The sequence below is a fragment of the Lissotriton helveticus genome, chromosome 3_1, assembly GCF_964261635.1.
Source record: "Lissotriton helveticus chromosome 3_1, aLisHel1.1, whole genome shotgun sequence".
Classification (NCBI taxonomy): Eukaryota; Metazoa; Chordata; class Amphibia; order Caudata; family Salamandridae; genus Lissotriton; species Lissotriton helveticus.
Window position 1 is genome coordinate 719,712,575 of NC_136061.1, and position 23,504 is coordinate 719,736,078.

Consider the following 23,504-nt stretch of genomic DNA (forward strand, 5'->3'; position numbering starts at 1 on the left):
AATGATGATGTGTAGAAACGTTTGTCATCTGTGCCTGAAACATTGGCAGTCCCCAGACTTGTACTGCCAAGGCCGTCCATTTCTCAAGGGCAACAGTAATTAGAATTTCCCATCTCTAATAAAAGGTGCAAAATGACCTATGGAAAAGACTATCTGTGGGAACAAATAGGCTGATTGCCTAACGCTAGCAGAAAGGGTGGAAGAGGTTAGTTACAGGGACAACTTGCCCCAGTTATGCAGAAATGTGGGTTGATAGGCAGGAACCCTGGTAGTATGTTTATACTAAACAAGGCTGTGGTGTGAGCCAGTCTTTGAAGTTAGTCATCCTCATAGCTAATCTCCATTCACTCCAGATTGTTTTTGATAAAGTTAGGGTAAGCTCTTGGGATAAGTTAAATTGTTCTCATTAATCACTAGCCAGTGACTGCTTTTCTAAAGCCACCCCCACATACTTTGAAAACAATTAGTCTTGAAGAGTAACGGAAGAGGAGGAGCCTTCTGCCTGCACCTGCCTGTACAGAGGGTTATGGCCAGCTCTGCTTTCCCTTGTGCCCAAGCTTTGGAAATGACTTCCAAGAAACAGACAGGATCATTAAATTCACATATCTGGAGCGAATTGACATGCCATGAAACTTCACCCGCTAGAGAGTACTTGCTCGATTAATTATGAAAACTGGGGCTACCTAGTCTATAGGCCACCTCAACAACCCATCAGAGCTTCAAGAAGGAAGTAACAAATGCAACAAAAATGATATCTATAATTGAAGACAAAGAAACCCTGGCAAAAAGGGCACACGGCTGGCCAGTGCTCAATGACTATAACATTCGTAAATCATAAACTTATTTCAGTACAGGTTTTAAAATGAAGACAAAAGAAACATTCTTAAGGCTACGCTTTGGCATTTTAACAATCCTCCTGCACTTCCCACCGTGGAAAAGGACATCAGGAGAACACATCTGCCGCCTCTGTGGAATGAGAAGTGAGGATCTTGTGCATGTCATCTGTATTTGCCCAAGTCTAATGGACATTAGGCGCACTCTACTTCATCCAACTTTTAAACAGAGTGGCATCAGGACTTTCAGGCAGCCAGTAAAGCTATGCTTCAACCCTATTGCAACCCAACTAAACTGCCAGCTTACAAAATTCTTCGATATAGTGGAAAAAAGACTCCTCTGCAAGTCTTAAAGTGTATAGTGATTGGCTTAATTGCACTGGTCATGTTTACATCTTGATGCACTGGCACTTTAGTTTGGCATGATTTAACTTTGCATATAGATTTGGCTAAATTGCATTGGCACTTTAACTTGACATATTTCCCAGCTCCAAATAAATCATACAAGGATCGAGACCTTGTCACGGTCTTCTCCTCACACCACATTACTAGGGAACCCCCTGTTAACGACCTGTACATTTTGGTGCATCTGCACATGGTGCATAAATCAAACAAATGGATGGATTTATTTTAAAAACAAATATTATTTATTCCTTATTCGCCTTGAAAAAACAAAAGAAAGAACGTGCTCTGGGGCCTTCCTTGACATAGCACCAGCAAGAGATCTTTGTTTTGAGCCAACGGTGGAACACATTACACATAACTTCTCCTTCCGCGTTTTTTTACTCAATACAACACAGCCATCTGTGAAGACAACCACCAGATTAGTAAAGTAATATGGTATAAAGGTCTAATCATAGGACTATATTCAATCAGAAGATTTTAACCAGTTCTCATGAGGAGCCGAAACTCATTCCTTTTACTTTCTGATTCCCTGTCTAAACGAATCGTATACTTTACGGAATTCATCCACTCCACCTTGGTCAGAGGGGCGGTTTTTACCCAATTTCTACAAATCTCTCTGTGAGCAAGAAGCATCAAATAGAAAACCAGCTTTCTTTGAAAAATATTCATAATTTTTCTGGGATCCTAAAAAAGACAAAAACAATGCTTACTTGAAATGTTTCGCCAAGTATCACATATAGTTACTCACATCTGTCCAGAAATATTGGATCTCGGTACACTCCAAAAACATAAGTATATCATCCCCCTTTTCCTGACCACATTTTAGACATTTCGGCATGGCACCTTTCCCCAACTTGGACAGCCTTAGATGGTCCAATAGGTCCTGTGAAAACAAAAAAAATTGTTCCTCCTTAAATTTGCGGAGCGCACCGTAGAGGACGGGATGTTACAAGTCACTTGCCATAAGTAGTCTAGCTGCATCCCCGGCAAGCTCTTTCCCCACAGGTCCATTAGTAGTTTAAATTCACCATCCGATTGGTCCACCAGAAGCCAGTACCAATTTGCTACATCCTTTCTTCTTGTGGCACTGCCGACCATCAATGACTCTAGTTCATTGGAGGGACCAATGTTGACTCCAGCAGAATGATATCAGCTTTTTATTTGCAAATATTTGAACCTTGATAGCTTGGTATAGGTAATCTCCTGCCACATGTCCCAGAGAATCAGACTTCCGTTTTCAACTAACTGATCCCAACGTAATACCCCTACCTTCCTTAATGCGATGGCCGGGCTATCCTTAGTACATTCTAACTTCACGTCTTATAACATCACCTTAAACATTTACCAATGTCTGATACATCCGGTTCATTAAAAAGGATCTTCCCACCTTTTAACAAAAAAACCTGGGCGTAATGAGACAAGCCTGGAAACCGCAAGCCCCCGTTGTCCTCATTCTGTCCCAGCATTTTCCATGCAATTCGAACTCCCTTTGAGGCCCAAATAAAACTACTAATCTTGGCCTCTACCCTTTTGAACCACTCTTCCTTAAAGACCATAGGGATATTCTGGAGTAGGAAAGTATGTTTCGGGAGAATCTGCATCTTCACCAGATTCACTCTTCTAAAGATTGTCAATGGCAGATGAGACCAACTTAGTAATAACTCACAAATTTCCTTACTGGCCTTTTGAAAATGAACTTCTGGGATTTTCTCGATATATTGTGTCATTTTAATACCTAGATATCTCATTTCCCTTTTAATACAATCGTGCTGTAAGTTAGTATTCCAGGCCATTATCACCATTTGTGCTCATTCACCTCATAGCCTGCCCACATCGTGAGGATATCTCATAAACTAGAGGGACCGAGACACACGCATCAGAAGTATAAATCATTAGGTCGTCCGCATAAAGACCAACCTTTCTCTCCCAACCCCTAAACCTAAAGGGAGGTATTCCTCCATGATTTCGGATTTTTACAGCTAGGGGTTCAATATATAGGTTAAAAAGAAGAGGGGACAGTGGGCACCCCTGTCTGGTTCCCCTTGAGATTTCAAAAGACCTTGAAAGATTTCCATTTACCAGGACCCTAGTTGTTGTTTTTTTATATATCAATTCTCTGGTCCTGCAGAAGTTCTCGCCCAAGTTAGACAGCCATAAAAGTTTCTGGATAAAGGCCCAGTTCACCATGTCACATCTACCAGGGGAACCTTATAGACAGATGCTAGGTCTATTGCTCCAATTAAATTGTATGTGAGATCCTGGATCCCCCTTCCCCTCACAAAACCCTTCTGATCTTTATTCAAGAGATCCCCCACCACCCCATTCAACCTTTCTGCAAGAATCTTTGTGAAGATTTTATAGTCACAATTCAATAATAAAATGGGCATGTAGGAGTCACAAACATTTGGTTCTTTGTCGGATTTAGAGATTAAGGTCTCTATGGCCTCGTTCCAGGAAGCGGGGATCTCGCTTCTATTCTCAAATATAGCCAAAAACAGCTTCGCCATTACCGGTATGAGAAATTCCACCAGTTTTTTATATATCTTGGAGGGAAGACCATCCGGCCCTGCTGCTTTACCTGATTTCCCTACCATGATTGACTTCTTGATCTCGATTTCTGAAATAGTGCTGTTTATAGCATCTCAATTAGCTTCGCTAACTGAACTGGGAAAATCTTGACCCATCCAACCCGTCAACTCTTCCTCCGTTGTTACCAAATCCTCATGATATACTTTCTTGAAATGGTTCAAAAAGGCCTCTTCCATTCCCTCCCTAGATGTAAGAACGTTTCCTGACACCTCACACCTAACCTCCTTTATGAAGCATCTCACCTGATCGTTCTTCACTTTCCAGGCTAATAACTTTCCACACCCTTCTCCATATTCAAAATGGGAAAGTTTACTTGCTTGCCTTCTTTTTTCATTATATTTCTTTAACTACCCCTGCGAGATCCAACTTAAAGGCTTGAAGAGATGTTTGTATAGGCCCCTGCTCTACCTCACTCACTGATAACTGCTGTTCCAACCGTTAAATATCACACTCAATTTCAGCTAGCCCAGATCTATACTTTTTGCTTTTATATGATTGGATAGAAGTTATCTTTCTCCCCAACATTTGATTGATCTGAGGGGAGAACATGGCGACCGCGGGACTCCCGGGGTCGTAAGCTTTGTTTCATCCCCGCTAGGCCGCTATGATGTTTTTCAGGAAAAGAATGCTCACCCTCTGCGCAGTTTGACGGGTATTTATTTATTTATAAAGCGCCAGAATCGACCCCCGAAGGGATATCTCTGCGCTCCTGGACGGGCAACAGGTGTAAAGGCTGTCTGCTAAGAATCAAAAGCAAAAAAGAAAGGTCTTGAGCTGTTTCCTAAATTGAAGATAATCAGTACACTGTCTTAATTGCAAGGGGAGCTTATTCCAGTGGTAAGGACCCAGATAAGAAAGGGCCTTTCCGCCCTGTCTGGCTCTTTTGATCCTGGGAACCTCTAGTAAGGATTTGGATCCTGAGCGGGTAGTGCCTCTCCTCTCCTTCTTTTCGCCTCTTTCTGCTGGATTGTCTGGGGCGTTTGGTCCATTTTGACACTTCTAAAGTGAAGAAATAAACTCTCACTAAGGCCCTAAAAATAAAAACCCAAACTGTGGCTGGCTTTAGTTGTGATGTAAGATCTGATGTGCCTCAGATCACGTCAAACAAACAATTAGAGTTAGGTACATTGATTGAACCGTTAAAGAAATTGGGTGCCACAGCACCATTGAGATTTCCTGCTAGTTTGCGTGTGATGTATAACAACAAGATGCAGAATTTCCGACATGTTGAAGAAGTGGAGGAATTCACTAAATCCATTTCTGACGCAGGGATAAGTAAGAGAGCTTTGGGGTGGTGGTAATTATTAATCTCCTCCCCCCTCATTCTCTATCCCTTTCTAAGGTTTCCTTTCTTTCTTTTGCTTGTTTTCCTTTGTCTCTTTTCTTCTTTTCTCTTTGAGCAGATTAAGATTCAATTTTCTTATGACTCTGGAGGTTGCCCATAGGCCTAGGCCATGGAGAAAGATGAAGGGTTCTCCGGGGTGGGGGGTGTAGGGTGCACAGGAAGGGTTGGGTTCACTGGGTGGGGAGCGGTGGGAGGAGAAAATATAAAAAAATATATCCTCTTCGACCAAATATGGGCTCTGGTTCCCCCTTTATATTTAGTTTATGGTGTAAGGGATGAGTGCTGGCCAGAATGTGCAGCTTGAGATCTTATCTTGGAATGTGAATGGGCTAAGAGTTAAGCACAGGAGGGAAAAGATCTTGAAGTACTTGAGAGATGCCCCAGCCCAGATTATAATTCTCCAAGAAACTCACTTGAGAAGTGTGGAAATGAGAGAGATTTTTAAGTCTAAAGGTTGGGTGCAAGAGTTTCTTTTCACCAATCAACCGTTAACTATAAGAAACTCACTTGACAAGTGTGGAAATGAGAGAGATTTTTAAGTCTAAAGGTTGGGTGCAAGAGGTCATTTTCACCGATCAACAGTTAACTATCAAGGGGGTGGCAATACTGGTTCATCAAAACCCCTATATGGCAATAGAGGACAACAGAGCGGATAAACCAGGCAGATGGGTTATTGCCAAACTAGGGTGTTACCATCAGTTATATATGGTAGTCGGATACTATGGCCCAAATCTAGATGATACTGTTCCATTTAGAGGTTTGTTGACAAAGTTGCTAAATTTTCCCAACCCAATCATTTTAGCAGGGGATTTCACTATGGTGCTTGATGGGAATTTGGACCGAGTAGGGCAGTCATATAGCCTTATAGCCCGCCATAGCTGGATATACTGGCTATTAAAGGCCTGCTCCCGCGTTAAAGGCCCGAGCCGAAGGCCAGGGACTTTAACAAGGGATCAAGACTTTAATAGCCGGTATAGCCCTGCTACGAAGGGCTATAAGGCTATTAGAACATTCTGCTACTAGAGAGCAGAATGTTCTAACATATAAAACAAAGGCCTCTCGAAGCTCGAGGGGATTTAAATCCCCTCGCGCTCCGAGAGGCCTTTGTAAAACATTGGAATGTTGCTCTGCAGGCCTTTACCGGCCCGTAGAAGCATGGAGCACTCCATTGTCTACAATGGAGCTCTCAACATTCCAATGTTCTAATAAATAGTAAAATGCAGTCCTTAATAAAAACGTGTATTAAGCAGTTAGGATGGTGTGAGATAAGGAGAGAGAAAATGGGTGTTTTGAAGAGCTTCACATTTAACAATAACAAATATGGTCATCAATCAAAAATCTACTTATTTTTCATTAACCAAGAGTTAAAGGACCAGGTACAAGAAGTTGGGCATTTAGGAGCGCATCTCTCAGACCACTCTGCTGTAGCCTTGGTTTTTGCTCTATCCAAAATTACAGTACAGAGGAGATGGACAATGGATCTCACTATATTATCGAATTATGCTGTATTTGAGAAGTTAGGTATAGACTAGCAGGAATATTTTGCAATTAACATAGATAGTTCACCACTGGGGCTCATCTGGGATGCTTACAAAGCATTTTTGAGGGATGGATTTTATATAGTTTTAATGTAATGTTGTATTTTAATTGTGCATTTTAATTAACTGAACAATAAACTACTACCTATTACCAAGGGACAGACTGGATTGTCTTCTGTTATCCTAAGGGCCTAAGGTGCAAGAAAGACAACTTCATAGAAGAAACAGCAGGCCAATAGGAACTGGAAAATCTGCTTGAGGCCTGGTTGAAGATAGTGGTTAAACACATTGTTCTCAATGCTATGGGCTGGAATGCAGCACGCTGTGCTTTGCCCTTTGGAAGCCTTAGGAGTGATCAGACCAGGGGGAAGATGTTCAGCAACCAGAGCAGTTGGAGAGTATTTGTATTTACCTTTCTGTAAAGGCTACTAACTGTTTCCCATCATCTTGGGCTGCACAGGGCAACACAGTTTTCTGGTAAATTTTCATTTTGTAGGCAATAATGGCCTTTGATGGCACATAGGTTAACAGTAACATCAACAAAGTGATGAATGGAACACTTGAATTAATCTCAGCCACTGGCAATCTCTCGGGCTGCATCCCAGTCCATCGTTTTTCTCTCACCATGCCACTTTAGTTTGAACACAACCATAAGTAAATTAGTCTTGATCCTGCTCCAATAGGGACAGTCCATCCCGACTTGCCAGGCCAGGTCCTCGCTGAGGCAGAACACAAGCAATCCGAGACTAATTTCCCTCTGATTAGGGCTCATCAGTCGATAGTGTAACAGTGCCTTTTATATCCCTATTAGTATTTTTTTACATTTTCCTTAGGAATTCATATATCTTGATCCTTGTATCCAATTTGTATTTGTCTTTGTTTTGTCTCACGTATTAATGTTATCTTCTTTACTAAGGGCCCGATGTAGGTAATCCCAGATAACCGATTCTTAAATACCGAATCATACCGATTCGGTATTTAAGAACTGGCAATCGGGATGTAGGTATTTTTACCTATTCAATTTCCGAATCGGTAAGAATCGGTAATTACCGAATCGGTATTTACCGATTCTGTAATTGCCATTGATTCCTATGGGCTTTGAGGCCCACAGGAATCAATGTCAATTACCGAATCGGTAAATACCGATTTGGTAAAATTACCGATTTTACAAGGGGGACAGGGTGTCACTTTGACACCCTGTTGCACCCCTGATTCTGGCTTGTGTGCAATGTGACACACATACATGCCCTCAATACATGTATGTGTGCCACTTGGCACCGGTGTACATGCACAGATGTGCATGTACACAGAAATTCATTATTTACCACCAAGTATTATTTGGTGGTAAATAATGAATTCCTAAGGGCCTGTGGCACTGTTTTCAGTGCCACCTACACCTGGATTTACAGAATCGGTAAATTTACCGATTCGGTATTTTACCAAATCGGTAAATATACCGAATCTGTAACTTTACCGAATCTGTAAAGTTAGGCCCTCTACATATCAAACTCCAAATACCGGTCGGTAACGGCCGAAATCGGCCGTTACCGACCGGTATTTGGCGACCTACATCTGGCCCTAAATGAGTTGAGGGATTTTACTGACTGAATGCCTGGTTTGGATGTTGTTTGGGTGATACTTTAATACTTTGCTTGCATCTTCTCTGAAGAATAGCCTGTCGCGTTGTGTCATAACTAACAGGAGTAAGCCCAGATTTTCTCACAGAAACTGTACTTGCCTAAGAAGGCGCTGGTTTTCTAAATTTCTCTCCCAGTTAAAATCCAGGCTGTCACAGTACCCTTTGTTGATGGAATGCACATAGATTCCATATGGCGTTTTTCACTGTACTTCATACATTGTTGGATAATCACCCATATATTTAATCGATTTATATGCTGACTGCTATAAACAATGTTGCATTTTAACATCTTTCACATCTTAAAAATATTTTAAGGACTTTACATTTTTGGTGTTGGAAAGTATTAGAAATAAGTCTATGGCATACCCAGAGTGTTGTATTACAAGCTCTTTCTAAACTATATTTTTCTGGTGATTTATTTTCAGGCAACCTCCCACAAAGAGCGTAGTATACAGAAGTAGACAGTCTCTTAACAGCCCAAGCCCGGGTGAAACTGAGATGGATCTTCTGGTTACCCGCGAGAGGCCGAGACGAGGAATCCGTAACAGCGGCTACGACGTAAGTTTATTAATGTTTGAATACACTACTCATTTGTTGAGGTTAGGGTGGATTTGAAGACAAGGAAGGAGTGTACTAGCAAGAAAACTTTAATACCATGAACGTAAAATATAGTTAATTGCCATAACCTTTTTAAGCTGAAGGTGCAGTCGGCATGTAATGCAGCAACCGAAACAGCCTCCCACACCCCAGCAACATAGACATAACATATGATGCTCCGTTCTTTTGTAAAGTTTATGTCCTCACTGCTGTGGCTTCTACGCACTAGAACATGAGACTGAGCATGAAAGGGTGAGATTGACTAATAGTAGACGTGGAATAGCCACATCTCTATTACTTTATGAAAGGGAAAGTTCAGTGGGACATCTTTCGTATTTTGTTTTTGTATCATGCAGCCTGCACAGCTCGGCCACTCCTGCAAACACTTTTGTAATGTTTAATCGCTAAGAAATAGCTGAACCAGGCTTACCAGGAATTATTTCTCACACTTCTTATATGTAGCAATTGCCCTCTTTCATTCCCAAGAGGTCTCCAAATACAGGTGTCCAGAAGGACTTAGTGCTTTGCACATATACGTTATGGGACTAGCAGGAGCGGCTCTAGGCTCATGGCGGCCCTGGGAAGGGAGCGTATGTAGGGGCTCCCCGGAGGAACAGGTAGGGGGCCCTCAGAGGAATGCAGGCGCGGAGGCCAGTGAAGAGGGGGGGGGGTCAGGGTGTTTGGAAGTGGAAAAGAGCCGGAGGCCGCCAAATCGCTGCCAGGAGCCACCACGCAAATATGTATCCATCCTCAGAGGATTATTATATTAAGGATATATATTGGTGTGGCGGCCCCTGGGGTTTGGTGACCCTGTGAAGTTGCCTAGCTTGCACATGCCTAAGGTCACCCACGGGACTAGCATAGGACTATATCAAGGGCAGAGGCCAGGGAAACCCACCAAGGGCAGTGCCGGTTCTGCCCAGCTTCGTGTTCTTCTCCTGACAAGTGCCAGTATTCCACTTGTGACATAGGGGGTCATTACGATGTCTGACCGCCACCGCTGTGGTACTGGGACCGGCCGCCTACAAGGCGGCTTACCCACCTACTGCATTACAATGCGACTGCCACCGCGGCGGTCGCAGCGGCCATACTTTACATTGCGGTGGGTGCTGCTGGCTGCAGCACCCGCCTCAATTAAATAGGGCACTGTTTACTTTTCCCTGCACTACGTGGCAGGCACCATGATGTGCCTGCCACATGGTGCATGGAAATGTAGCCCCTACTCCCAAGAGAAAGTGCCTGGGCAGAAGGGGGACCCGCTACAGAATCTCAAAGTCCTTTCCTGCCAACTTTTTCATGGCGGGTTAACCGCCATGAACAAGTGGGCAGAAAGGGATATCATAATAGCAACGACGGTGCCTGGCAGGCACCGCCGCAATGCTACCCAATGTAACTGCTCTGACAGGCGGTCGGAAAAGGGCCGCCTGTCGGAACCGTTGCGATCGGTCTTACTGACCGCCATGCTGCACCAACGCTTCCCCTCGCCATCATAATGTGGCGGGCAAAAAAGTGATGTGCGATGGCGGAGGGACTGCCACCGACAGACTGGTAGGTACGGGCCTTCTGCCATCGTAATGACCCGCTAGTGTTCTACACATTCACATCACACTTGCTGTTCAGGAGAGACATGACACATAAAGCAAGGCAATATCTAACAATGTTCCTTTCACATTTGTGAGAGCATGCTGCAAGCTTTTAGGATGATCAAAACCAAAATGATATGCTTGGACTGCATGGACTTAAATGTGTTGCATACGCTCATGTTGATGTAGATGAGTGATGCCACACCTATAGATGCCTGTAGAGATTGTTAGATTGGTCAAAGAAAATGTGATGAACATTGATTGACAGGAGACTGTGCAAGGATATCGATTCACCAAAATGCCTGGGATAGCGAAACGGACATCTCAATCTCTGCCCAACAATAACGTGCCAGTTTGAACCTCTCGCTCCTTTCTTAGCCTTTCCACATCCTCTTATTTGCTGCTGAAGTGGAAGGGGTGGAAGTAAAACCTTAAGCTTGCTGCAGAAAGCAAGCAGAAGTCCCGGTGCCCTGTTCGCTCTGTGTTCGGGCAGCTGCCTTCATGACTCCTGTGACAATGGATTGCAAGGGCAGCGCCAGGTATACCAGACGACATGGTGATGAGACAGAGTTCCACGCCAAACGAGGTCACGACTGACGGCTGCAGTCACAGTGACAAATAGTGAGAGAGTGACCAAGCACATACTCACACAAGTATGCCTGCCAAGGGCCTGATCTCGGAACACTAACAAAATAAGATTATTGGTGCAGGGTGGAGTGACAGACCCAAGCCCTGAAGAAATTGCCGTGAGTCATCTGTGGGCAATGAAACATGTCGGCTTTTACATGAGTAGACACACAGCAACGAATAAAGGTCCATTTGCTAGTGGGGTCCAGCTTGGTTTTAACCAGGTCAGTCGCATCAAAAGATTTGAAGCATTGAGTCCTCTGTTTAGGTCTAGACCTGCGGTACATGATACTTGCTTTGATGTACAGGCAGGCTTTTGCACCTTAGCACCGGGTGTCCAGTTTTCTTTTCCTTTTGTGCACTATCACAATTTCTGTTCGGTGTGTTGGATGCTGATGATGAAAACCTAGGTAGCAGGCGAGAACCTTCCTGCTGGCCTCCATGGTGTTACTCCCGTGAGGCTCCACCACCCCTTTTCACACATTCTTTCTTTTTCCCTCTTTCCTCTTCACTCACTTGAAGGAGCTCTTCATAGGAGGGGAGGGAGAGAGGTGTGTGGGGAATACAGCGCGACTTTTTAAACCAATTTTTTAGTGAAAGTGGTGACCCAGATCTAGTAGGCGAAGACGGCATATTGGTAGCCGCTGCCCCAACAAATACAAATTTTTATTGTTGGTTAGGATATTGAGGATTAGACTCACCTTGTAAACAGGTCCCAGTTTGTATAAGATACCAAAAGACATGCCAGGATTTCACAATTTCTATTCCCTTCCTCCCATTTGAGGCCCCTGAAGTTGCGTCGGCAGTGCTTTGCACACTGGGCACCGAGCTTTGTTTACAAGCCTCTAAAACCCGCAGAGCATTTTTCTCCCTGACAATATTTGCCTTCTGTTTTTTTCTTCCTTTCATCCAATTATCCAATTTCTAAAGAGGGCTGATACCTATAGAAAAAGGTTGGCAAGATCAATGTATAATTACATTATTAAATAGGTGTGTGAACATTTTGTGTAATTTGCCATCACGTAATTATACAAATTTTTGGGAAAAATTACATGGAAGCACGCATAAATATTTGAAGTGCAAAACTGGCATTTACTGAATTTGTTTTAGTGTGGAATGCGTGCCCATGTCCACATTGGATGTTCGGAGGCATTTTGCACAAACAAAATAATGCTAAAGAACAAAAGCACTGCGAACAAAAGCTGTCTGTGTTCTGTTGTTCTCATGTGTTTGCGGTAAATGTAAATGTTTACTATGAATGAATGGCACATAATTACGCAATGTGACGTAACAGCAGAATTTCGAGTAATAAGGGTCATGCAACATTATGCTACATTACCCTGGCGAAACAAAAATGTTGCCCAGGCCATAATTATTATCCAAATGTCTCTAGCCAAGAGTCTGTAATGTCATTAGAAGATAAGATTGAGATAAAGACGGGCAAGCAATTGAAAGTATTAGCATCAATATATATTTCTGTTCCTACCATGCAGCACACAGAAAACCCAAGAACGACAATGAGACTAAACAGGAGCACCGGTGCGGCACCTCCTGGGCTGTGCCCGTCAGTCATGGAGAGCCCTGCACTCTGAGCCTGAGGGGGATGAGCAGCTATCTTCCCTCAGAGGGGGCATCGAGCAAACCGTGATGCCCAATAGGTCTCACACACTCTTTACCAAACCCCAGCAAGCATCACAAAACAAAGGGACACTCTGCAACCCATCTCATTTGGGATTATTTATTATGGGACTGGGAAAATAAAGATGGGGTTTGTCATTAGTTAGCCCCTTTCATTCAGGAGTATTTGCCCAGCATGGGAAGATTAATGCCACGTCATAAGTCTGTCTTTCATACTGCAGCAAAAGCATAAGGCTCTACACATCTTAATGTTAAAGGGGCTTTTTCGTCATTATTTGTTGTCCTAATGATATTTGATGATTTTGTAGCACAAGCCATTAATATGTCGCCATTTGAGGCGGCCTGGACCAGTCCCTTTGGTGCTCTGCATCTCTGAGTGCCGCTGGCCCATAATGTATTCACTACTGATTTATTGTGGTATTTGCTGTGCGCAGATCTCCTCTGGGATTCCAGGATTTGGCACTTTTACGGCCAGAAGAAATAGGTCACAGGCAGAACTATTAATCTTAAAGCAGGAAGACTGCAGAGCTGCGAGCTTTAGGCATCTGAAGTAAAATAATCACGCTGCTTTACACATCTTTCAAGCAACCTCTCTTGGTTCACAATTTCAGCAGGGCAAGTAGACAGAATACTGGAAATGTGTAAATATAGGGTGACTCGGAATCAAGGCCTAGCTTCTACCATCAGTGATGGCCCCCACCATCTTGGTGAAGATACCCCACACTCATCCTTAGGGCAGGTGTTGGTGGCGCCTTGTGAGACGTCACTTTTTCCTCCTGTAATGCACCGTTTGCTACCTCTTGTATTTTGTTGGCTCACGATTGTCACTTTTGTAATGCACCGTTTGCTACCTCTTGTATTTTGTTGGCTCACGATTGTCATTTTTGCGTCATTTAATGTAACGTTTGCTTTTGTATTTTGCTCACTTGTAATGTTCTCATGTATCAGTTCTGTTCCTATTGTGAAGCGCTCTGACACCTTCGGGTAAAGTCAGCGCTATATAAAAACGCATAAATAAATAAATAAAATAAAGAAATCTTTGTTGGCGCCCACCCCACTTATCTCCTGCCCTCACTCCCACCCTCCACTGGTTTCCCTAATCTCTCCTTAACTCCTCACTCACATTTGTTTATTTTATAGCGCTGTTAATCCCAATGGAAACAATCAGAGCGCTTTACAATACAAACATATTATACACAGACTTAGAGTCGTACAAGTGTCTAAATCAGTTTATAGGAAATGCTATTTAAGACAATGAGGACTACAAGGCATAGAAGTCACTTGTCATCTATACTGGTAAGCATTATGAGCCACATGTATAAAAGAAAATGGCGTTTGCAAACAGGCCGATTCACAGAAAAAAGGCTTTCCGCCATGTATTAAAGCCTATTTTGTGATTCGGTAACCTGTTACCGAATTACAAAATGGGTTGGCGATTCGGTATTTGGAGAGGTGCATGTTTAGGGCGTCACTTTCAAATACCCAATCGTAACGGTATGCATGAATGTTTTGTGACCGTGAATGCAGTCTCAAAACATCCACAATTTTTGCCATTCACAAATGGGATGGGGTCCCCAAGGGACGTCTTCTCCTTTGGGAATGGTGGCAAAAACATTTTTTGAGAGCAAGCAGTGATCCCATGGCCCACTGCCTGCTCTTAAAAAATGTAAAGTAAACTTTAAAATTTTCTTTTTTAAACATAACCTATTTTCCTCTAAGGAAAATGGGCTGCATTTAAAAAAACAATGCTTTGTTCGAAAAGCAGTACCGGACATGGTGATCTGCTGACCTCAGCAGGTCACCATCCCAGTGGTTTAGCGATACTTATTGGGTTACAAATTGCCACCTACCTCATTAATATAAATGAGGTAGGTCGATTTGCAACCCCCTAGGAATCGCTAAATGAAACCTTTGGAGGTAATCGCTATTCCTAATGTTGATACATGTGGCCCTATATGCTAAGAGTGCTTGGTCTGGAGAAACGTAGAGCCAAATTAACAATGTTTTTACAATACACTGAAATCAAAGTTTCTACTCAGCGCTGCATGAAAAGGCGAAAGCACACCAACACCATTTCTAGTTCGATACAGTGCTGTTGCTCTCTCTTCTAGTGCTGGCGGCATTCCTTAGGTTGCCTTGCACCAATGCACACACCCTCCACTTTGTATGTGCACTGTACAGTGCAGCACACATGCAGAGGTGAAAGGGTTCTGGAGAAAAGAAAGCTTTTTCCACCTTTATGCCTGCCTCAAGGAGGTGTACATTTTTAATGCCAATCCCATTCTACCAAATTTCGTAGGTAGGGATTAGCGTCAAAGTGCATGGGTGAGTGCATGGCTTGTCCATTTACCACCCATGGTATGCCTCCTTGACATAAAATAGCGCATAGTGCTACTTTGCGTTACTTTAGTGCTATTGTCCATTGCAATTATGTATTTGCACTGGAAAGTAAGCCCCACAAAACACTTTACAACAGGTTTGCATCACCTTTGAGAATCAAACCAGGTGAATAGTGTTAGCAAATCCACCCCTTAAATATAACACAGTGATTGGGATGTAGTACTAGGAAAATTGCATTACCACCCAAAGGAACGCTTTTTAAGCAACCTTAGATTAATGAAAGATTGAAGGGGAAAAAACACGAAGGTTCCAATCCTATGCCTTTCAATTTACAAGCAACACTTTTATGCCAGTTCATAGCACAATGTACTATATTAGAAGGATTGTTACTATTATTGCTGGCACCTACCACAAGCAAAAAGTCCCCTAACACAATATAAGGTCCAGTCAAGGTTTCAGTACATTAGCCCCTGGCTCAACCTTTGGTAGCTGACTGCGAGCAGGCAGGCTTAACTTAGGAGACAGGTGTGTGAAGCATTTAAAAACACCAATACATTAAATAAGTAAGACATAACACACAATAAAATACAAAACCAATTTATAAAAATAGGAATTATTTGTATTATCAAAATGACCCCAAAATGACAAAAACCCAATTAGAGAACTGGTGATATGAATTTTTAAAGAATAAACACCTTCTAGTGCTTAAAAGCATATAGTGCCAGCTTGGGACACCAGGTCATGCTTGACCGGGACAAAGTTAATGTTTGAGGCTGACCCCGATGGAGCGGAGGTTGGATACACCAAGCGGGAGCCTTGGTCAAAACTTTAGCTTTGCACTTGAAAACTTTTCTGAAGGATTTTCTCTGGTCATCGAGCGAGGCTTCTCTCCTTGTACGGGATTCTAGTTGAGGATGGCAGAGCTTGGCTCAGCGCGAGGCCTTGGTGAAAACCTGCTAGATCGTGGTTCATTGTTGGCGGCCTGACCCTCATTGATGGGTTGGTCCCCTTATGGAGATTTTTCCAAATGTTGCTCCATTTTTCCAAACTTCTGGAACTTCTTCCTGAAGTTCCACTTGAGGGTTCGAATGGTCCAAAACACACCCAAGGGCCATCCCAGAGCTTCTAAAACCTCAGATGTTTGGGACTGCAATTCCCACAATGCACCGGGCTAAATCCTTAAAGGTCCACTGGATGCACTACAGGTTGGGGACTTCTTGGGGGAGATGGTGTTGATGAGGTCTGTTAATCTGTTGCTTTCAGGGAGTCAACTCCTTAGTCCTTTTTTAATCTTGACAAAATCCTCAGGGCTGTAGTTCCCATTGTCAAACAGGAGCAGTGCTTCAGAGTGCAGTCATTTTGGGGTGCAGACCAGGGTTCCAGCAAGGCAGTTCTTCTTCTATTTGTAGTTTCAGGCAGCAGATCTGAGTTGCTATGCAGCCCTCACATATATATCTAATATTCTGAGGAGAGAAGCTGGGGTGCACCCCTGACCAATGGGGTACAAGGTGCCACCCAAAAGCATGACAGCTTCCTCCAAAGTGTGGAAAATTCTCGTCCCCCAAAGCACTGTACTTTAAAATTCAAGATGGAGAACTATGCTCTTTGGGAGTAAGAGCTGGGTAAGCCAACCTACTAATGTGACTCATTTCCCTTAACACTCCCCTTCCAGACCACCTGCTAATTCCATTCCTGGGGATACAGGAAGAGGTGGTAGGCTTGACTGGCTTGCCTTACTGTCCTGCTTTCTTTGAAGCCCAGTTTGTTTACCCAGCTCCCTTCCTGACCTGTTCTCTGCAGAGCTCCACCCACTAGATAATCTCCTTTTCGATGCAGGTCACGTATCACCACTTCAAAGCAGTTTGACTAAGTCTGTTAAGGACTTTCCAGTCAGAAGAGGGTGCTAGAAGGTTGGATTATGGCGCACAAAAAAGAAAGCTCTATAACTTATTTTCTGTATTAGTTATGATGAGTCACTCCTGTCAATAATTTAGCCTCTGGAGCTAAAATGCTACAATAGGAGAAAACAAAATTGGCCATTTTTCCCTCACCAGGGCATATAAAACATATTCTAAAATGTCCCTGCTTAATTTCACATGACATCCTACCATGGGGGCACCTAGGGCAGTCCTTAGCTATGTAAAAATAATGTTGTTTAATACTTTAGATGTACCTTTAAATCCAGTCGAAATTGTATAAAATTTAATTTCAAAGCAGCTTGCAAAGCAGGGCTGGCTTTTTAAATGACAGTGGGCAGCATAGCAGTGCACAATTAAGTGCCTCTAAGCTCCTGGGCCTCTAAGACTACATGCCTCACCATATACTAGGGACTTACAGGTAGTTTGTCAGTGCCAATTGTAATTACACCTAATTACCATATACCTTTTTAATCAGAGCATTGGCCCTGGACCTGATTAGCAGAGCCCAGGGCCCAGTCAGAGTTACTTTCCACCACTATCAGTCACAAAATGAGGGTGATCAGTTCAAAAAGGGCGATCTCTGTGACAAAAGCAATAACCTATTAAGTTATCATCATAAAATACTAATCTCTGATATGCATGTCACACGTGCTTTTCAGCAGGAATATTTACCATCTATGCTAAAATATCATGAGTAAAACTTGTGACTAGATAAATCGCAGATTTTTCTCTCAACTTCATTAGCCACCAGAGTTATCATGCCCTTGTAATATCCCCTGAAAAAGTCTATGCTCAAAGATGCTCTTATCTCAGCTCAGGCTGTCATGCAGAGCACGCCCCCTTTACTTTAGCACCAGGCGCGCTGCCCTACAGCTGGCACTGCTCATTCTACTTTATCCTGATTGCTCAGATTGTTTGAGAATCTGCATATTTGATGAGGTGTGTTTTTACTGCCCCCCCTGCACACCATCACAGTCAAAACTATATGTAAATGTGTATTGGCACAATATGTATAGGTATATTTGATATTCGTACACCAAAAAGCGATTTATGTTTTATGTATTAAGAGGCGTAAAGAGAATATGGCGGACGCCAGTAAAAAATAAAGCAGCTTCAATTATTTCTAATCGCCAATGAACCAATAAAAATACTAACTTTGAGGATGGGAGTGTTTTACAATTGAAGGAAAGCGAAATGAGCTTTCTACGTGAAGCCTTTCCAACAAAGCTGGGAAGGACACTGTACTGTAGCACTTTATGCGTATTCTTTTTTTATCTTGGGCCATTTGTGTAGTGGTCATGCTGCATTAAGGCCATTACACACAGCTTGATAAAAAGGGCAGAAGAGTTGACAGAAATGTTCCTTGTTGTCATGCTCCTAACCTTGTAAGTTGTATGGGCGATAGCATGTATTACTTTCAATTGAGTGTGGATAGACTGAAGGCAGCCTGGACATCGTCCCTTCGCCAGGTCATAGGAAACCTTAGTTCTTAGGTGGAAGAGGTGTGTGTGTCAATGGCCATGGTATGGAAAGGTGTGACGTTCACAAAATCTGCTTATGTTTGCCTGGTTGGAAGACAAGCAGATTTAGACATGTCAACATTACACTTCTGGATAGCGCTGTCTACGCCAGCTGTGGTCATTACCCATGAGGCCTTCTGCACAGTGCATAGTGCTTTGAACTAGTTTGTCACTTTATCAATAGACAAAACAGAAGTTCTGGCGTGATTTGATTGAAAGGACACCAAACAGGGCTGAAACGGACAGGATGATTGCGCAAACTTTGTAGTTTGCAATGGTTTTCTCCAGTAGCTTAATGCAGATGACAGTCTGCATGTAACAGCATCAAGCACAGCACCAGTGAAATCTAATGTGGAGAACCACCATGGTGGCGATTTCCCTGCAAGAAGAGCTCATGGTTGAAGTTGCTATTGATCACTACGTTCTACTGAGCGATGAAAGTCAGCTGAGAGTACAGTTGCCTGCAAGGTGCAACACTTTTTGTACAGATTGAGGGCATTGGGTTCTTGAATGCACATATGGTAAAATAGAGGTCAGAAATGTAGGTCAGTCCTAACAGCAGAATCTATGTGTTGAGAGCTATGGGGCCGAGCTTGTTTTAGTACTTTTAATTGTGGACCATCACCAAGGAGGGCAAAATAGACTTTAGGCCCAGGAGTCTTCCTTCAGTTGTAGCTTTATTTCATTACTAAATATTTGGGATCCCTTGTTGCTGCATTCAATGGTCTTAGACACAGGTGCCATGTAAATATTGACAATGGTTTGGAAAAGGCTATCCTAGGCAAGATGGCGTCTGCTGACTCGGACGTGTGAGTGGGCTCTCCCGGGACCCCCACCCGTGTAAATCTTGAAAAAATTAAAGCAGGGAAAAAATGATTCGTTTGAAATGCAGTAGTAAACTTACAGAATAGTTGTGAGCGGCCCGCCCAGCATGTTTGGAATTGCGGCCACGGCAGCTTCTAGCAGGTTGTGGCGTCTCTGCAGGCTGCATTGGAGAGTGCCGTGGAGGCAGCGCTGGTGGTGCACTGCGGCTGTAACGCCTAATGGAAGCCGAAGAGGGAAGGGCGGTGTCTCGCTGGCGATACCTCCCAAAGATGGGAGAGGGACGCCTCGCCCCTTGGTTGACCTTGAGGTGGCTGGAGCCGGAGCCGTCAAGGGCTCCGCTAATTCACTAACTCTGAGCATGACCAGTAAGAATGACACCGTGGTGGATGCGATGGGAGAGAAACGTGATGGCCCATCTAGGGAAAATACAAATAAGTGCACTATCCCTCTCTTGTTTTCTGTAGGCAAGGAGAAAAAGAAAACAGTATATGCCCCGCACACTGAAGCTGCTCATCAACTATCAGAGGGAAGTAAGACACCCAACCCAGCGGTAGAGCATGGCCCCGGGGAGCGAGATCTTGCTGCGGGTCATCTGGAAGTATCTAACTCTGCCTCTGAACTACAAGCTATTGAAATGGCAAATCCCATGATGGAAGACGTAGCAGGGGGGAGAACTCAAGGTAGCAGCATACCTGGTGTACCTAGCCCGGAAAGAATTAAAGCTAATACGGGTCAAGAGCTAGGGGCTGCTTCAAGTACGGTACTATCTGGCACCAGAAGGAAGGGAGATTCCCAGAGTACAATGAAGTCTGCCACAAAAGAGATAGACTCTGGTGATTACTTCAACTCCCTTTCGGATCACTCGGACTCCTCTAGTGATGATTTAGAGTCAATCCTGAAGGCTCAGGCTAAGGGGGGACCGCATGGCAGTGGTGACAGTGATCTTAGCAGCACACATGCAAACGTCACGGGTGGAGATACTCCTGATGCCAGGCCACGGACGGTACGCAAGAATCTGGATTCAAGTGAAGGGGCAATGCAGGTGGATGGTAGCGATGTCTTACAATGGGACTACTCCTTCTCAGCAGAGGTAGGCACTGGCAGTGGGTGCATCTCAGAGATCACAAAAGAAAATGCAGCAGATAAATCTGAAGAGATCTCATTAGCCCTGATCAATCAAACCATTATGTCACATAGGGAAGAAACACACATAGAGAGCCAGCGGGCACAAAGTTTGTCGCAAACTGCAGAATTCGGTTCAACACATCGCCAAATCATGTACTGAATTCACCACAAGGTTTAATGAAGCGGAAGCTCAGATTTCGTGCCTGGAGGACGAGTTGGCAGCGCAGAAGGTGGCGATGGAAACCCTGCGGTCTCTCAAGAATGACACCTAATGGAAATTGACTGATCTAGAGAATCGTGCCCGTAGGAATAATCTTAGCGTCCTGCAAATTCCGGAGGGTGCAGAAGGCCAGGATCCTCGTAAGTTTGTCTTCGAGGTGTTCTCAGAGGCATTCTCAGAATTGACACAGTGGGACTGGCAGAGAGAGATTCAAAGGGCACATCGCTCCCGTTTTCTCTTTGTCCAAGACCAGGTCTAACACTATCTAGACCAAGAGCAATATTAATATCACTTAACAATTTTCAAGCCTGGGAAGCTGTATTTGAGTTGGCACAGCCTGATAGAAAGAGAGCAGGGAAAGGGCTAGAGTGTTTTGTTAGGCTAGATTTCTGCCATCAAACGGTAGAGAAGCGTTGGCAGCTACATCAGCTTATTGCACCTTTTCAGGCAAAAGGGACACAAGCCTTTGTCTTAAATCCTGGTAAACTAAACATGTTATATAAGGAACATACTTGATTCTTTATCTCTGAGGTGCAAGCTAAAAAGTATTTACAATCTATCTAAGGCAAAAGGCATGTGCTTTAAGATGCTGATATTGTACGATGCGTAGAACTATGCATAATTTAGTGCTACTATATCTGGTGATTGATAGTGTCCCTCTCTCTATTTTCACGCTTGGCCGGGGGGGATATATTCTCTGCTTTGTTCATTTCCTCTTTTCTGTGTCCCTGTTCTATTGCACCCTATATTGTTTTTGTTTACATGTATAGACATCATTTGTTTGGCATTTATACTGTTGGTATTATGTATGAGGGTGTTTCTATTTCATTGTATCACTGTTGTATGCATAGGGTGGTCTATAGGTGGGGGGATACCGGGGTGGCGGGAGCTGGACATCACATGGACCATTGGTTCTAAAGCCTTGTTGCAGGGGTGGGGATGGGGTTCTGTGGTTGGATGGGGTTGAAGGCTGGATGGGTGGGGTTTGTGGGGGGGTATGGGGTGGGCATCTTGGGGTAAAATAAGAAAAACAATTCACAGCATGGTAAAGATCACGAAGATGAGAGATTTGGTACCACATCATAGAAATATATGGATCGAGGGAAGGCACCTATATTTTAGATGGTTAAACTAGGGATGCGTATTTGCGCCTAAAAGGTCTGTGGGCTAAACAATTATAATACAAGGCAAAGAGTTGCTGCAGAATTATGGGTGATTCAGCCGGACCTAGTATGTTTACAGGAAATGCACGTTCCCTGGGGGAATCGGAAAATCTTAACAGAATTCGGTTATGTAGTCTTGGCAGCCTCACAGCAATCAACGACGACTCGGGGAGTTGCAGTTCTATCCAAAAAATGAGTTCAGCAATCAGGACGACTGTTAGTGGACAAACAAGGTTGTATGCCATTTTAAAATGTATCGTGGGGGTGCTAAGGTCACGGTATGTACGTTATATAGCTCTAACCTCAATGAGGGTCCAGTCCTGGAGCAGTTAAATGTCGAACTTGCTTTGTGGCCCACCCCACTGGTACTTTGCGTGGATTTTAACATTCATTTGGCCGGTGGGGAACTCCAACTGGGCACACAAAACTACAAAGGTAGGAAGCCTAATGATTTCAAGGCACTGCACCATTTACTGATTGACCATGGCCTGATTGATGTTTGGGAGACTCTTCATGAGTCGGATCCGGGGTTTACGTTTTATTCCCATCCACATAGCAAGCTAGTGTGGCTTGACTATTTTTTTGTATCCCCTGTATTACTTTCAGAAGCTAAGATACAAGTCTTCCGACCATGGAATATGTTTGATATCCCTGCGCTAGGTAGTTATCAAGGGTTTTCACATTTGATAGGAAGCTTTTATTGGATAATCTCTTTGTTGATCACATGAAGTTCTGGATTGAGGACTTCTTCCAAAACAATCAGCACTATACTTCCTGCTGGGTCATTTGGGACACCCTTAAAGCTGGTTTTAGAGGGGAAGCTTTGAGTTATGGATTGCATAAACAAAGGCAAGCCAAACTAGCTGTCCAGGAACTATATGGCAAGCTCAAAACAGCTGAGGAAAATCTAGCAATTGTGATATCAGTAGGCAAAGATACTAGGGATCTGAAAACCAATGTTGCTAGATGCAAGGCTAATATTAATCTGATGAGGATAAGGAGAATGCATTAAAATACCAGCTGTATAAGAAGGACTGTTATGAGTATGGTGAAGCCATAGGACGGTGTCTAGCGCAACAACTCCACCTCATAAGAGGCTGCGCAAAGAATAGATGGCATGAAGAACGCTCTCAGTAATGTTGTTCATAATCCCCAGGAGATCTTAAAAATCTTTCATAACTTGTATAAAGAGTTATACACAGAACAGGAGGTAGGGTGACGCACTATGGACCTAGGGCTACAAGACCTAATAGTAGAGCAGCTGGAACAAGAGGAAGCAGGGATCTTGGATAGCCCCATCACTATAGATGAGTTGGAACAGGCTATTAACAACATGACTACTGGTAAGGCGGCTGAGCCAGATAAGCTCCTATTGGAAGTCTATAGGACCTTTTTTCAGGATTTTAAAATTGATATGCTAGCCGTATTTCAATCAGCACAAATTGGGTGTGCTCCGGGATCTTGGGATGAGGATAATATTGTTGTTTTTTAAAAGAAGGAAAAACCACCTGATCTTCCTGGGTCCTATCAACCAATTTCCCTTGTTAACTGCAATGGGAAAATATATGCTAAAATCTTAGCAAATCGACTTGCTAAAG

General features: G+C 43.5%; 1 protein-coding gene across 1 annotated transcript in view; it reads left to right on the plus strand.

Annotated features, from left to right (window-relative positions):
• Positions 1–23,504, plus strand: part of KIAA1549L (KIAA1549 like) — a 730,284-nt gene that overhangs the window by 646,958 nt on the left and 59,822 nt on the right. Inside the window, exon 16 of the mRNA XM_078680874.1 lies at positions 8,775–8,907. Coding sequence (XP_078537000.1) covers positions 8,775–8,907 — 133 coding nt within the window. The remainder of the gene's footprint in view (positions 1–8,774; positions 8,908–23,504) is intronic.